At 39.8% G+C, this 1,706-nt stretch overlaps 1 protein-coding gene across 1 annotated transcript in view; it reads left to right on the top strand.

Annotated features, from left to right (window-relative positions):
• cdkl1 (cyclin dependent kinase like 1 (CDC2 related kinase)) overlaps positions 1 to 1,706 on the top strand; it is a gene marked incomplete at its 5' end in the record, with an annotated part of 23,627 nt that overhangs the window by 15,014 nt on the left and 6,907 nt on the right. The window contains 2 exon segments of the mRNA XM_014023570.1: positions 907 to 1,107; positions 1,525 to 1,607. Coding sequence (XP_013879024.1) covers positions 907 to 1,107; positions 1,525 to 1,607 — 284 coding nt within the window.

Raw genomic sequence — 1,706 nt, 5'->3', positions numbered from 1 at the left:
TCTGACGTGACATGTTCGTACGAACCCTTTGTACGAACAAAAGTAAGAGAAATTTAGGATAAGAATACGAACATGTTCTTGCATGAGGCCCAATGTGATCTGTTGGAGAAGTAGTTTGTAAATCACTTGACTGCTTTCATTTCAGGAAAGAAAAACAGCAACAGTACAAAGCTGTGCTGAACCAAAAGCAACAACTAAAAGCTTCCTAGAAATGTAGTGGAGTAAAAAGAACAACATTCATCTTTGAAATGTAGTGAAGTGAAAGTCTTAAGTTCCCAAAAAATAATTACTCAAGTAAAGATACTCAAAAAATGTACTTAGGTACAGTACTCAAGTAAATGTACTCCATTAGTCCACCACTGACGGGAATGAACACTTTCTGTAAGTTTTATAGTTTGGCTCATCGGTGCAGACAGTCAGCATCATCAGCCAAATCTCAGATCATCAGGGGCTCTGATTTTCCCTGAGTCATACTCACAATAACAGCACTGGAAGAGGCGGACAACTGGATTCAGAGAGCTCCACCCGTTTGACAATAGATGGTTTCTCTTCCCAAAAATGTCTTCCTTTACTCCTCTCTCAAACCAACGCTCCTCTCTATCGAGGATGAAAAGATCTTTATCCCTGAAAGAGAGAGAGAGAGTTACAGATCTGAAGAATAAAGATATTTAGAAGAGAATCAATTAGGTTTTCTGTCCAGTTATTACTACCAGTTGTTGATTATAATTTTCTTACAATGTGATCTGATCAAAATAAATAAATGTAAGGCCAGAGAACGGTAATGCTGAGGTCAAGATCTCTTCTCTGATGTTAAAAAAACTTTAAATAGAATAAACAGCTTTGTTTTCAGCACTTCAGTCTTTCTTTGTGTAATACAGATACATCTTTTGTTTTGTCGACCTTCAGCGGGCCCTGCTGACTACTACACTGACTACGTGGCGACTCGCTGGTATCGGGCCCCCGAGCTGCTGGTGGGGGATACCCAGTACGGCCCCCCGGTTGATGTTTGGGCGATCGGATGTGTGTTTGCTGAGCTGCTCTCAGGAGTTCCTCTGTGGCCTGGGAAGTCGGACATGGACCAGCTGTACCTGATCAGAAAGACTCTCGGTAGGATCATTCTGCTGCTGGGGCCAAAGAATAACACTAGCTAAAATTGAAAAAACTGAAAAATGCAAGTTAAAATCAGGAAAAAACTAACCGACTGTAGCAAAATGCTAGCTAAAAGGTAAATGTAGCAAAATTCAAGGTCAAAGCTAAAAGCTGAAAAGCCTGAGCTAAATGCTGAAAGTAGCTAAATTCTTACTAAATGTAGCAAAATAATAGCTAAAATCTTAAAAAAGCAGCTAAAAGTAGGACAAATAGATAAAAAAGCAAGTATGCTGAAGAAAATTTCAAAGAGAACAGTTGTTGTGAAGTAGTTTCATTTCAAACTGAACAGAATAAAAGACAAAGATTGTCTGAAAACTGACTCACAAAYGTTTGGCAACACTGATGTTTTTCTCTCTCTCTTTTTCCCTCCTGCAGGAGATCTGATCCCTCGACACCAGCAGGTCTTCAGCAACAACCAGTTCTTCTGTGGAGTTTCCATCCCAAAGCCACAAGAGATGGTCAGCCTCACATTAACTCACAGTGGGCCTCATGCAAGAACATGTTCGTATTCTTATCCTAAATTTCTCTTACTTTTGTTCATACAAAGAGTTCGTACG

This window comes from Austrofundulus limnaeus, unplaced genomic scaffold (assembly GCF_001266775.1).
Source record: "Austrofundulus limnaeus strain Quisiro unplaced genomic scaffold, Austrofundulus_limnaeus-1.0 Scaffold377, whole genome shotgun sequence".
NCBI lineage: Eukaryota > Metazoa > Chordata > Actinopteri > Cyprinodontiformes > Rivulidae > Austrofundulus > Austrofundulus limnaeus.
This window is presented reverse-complemented; position numbering and strand designations above follow the sequence as displayed.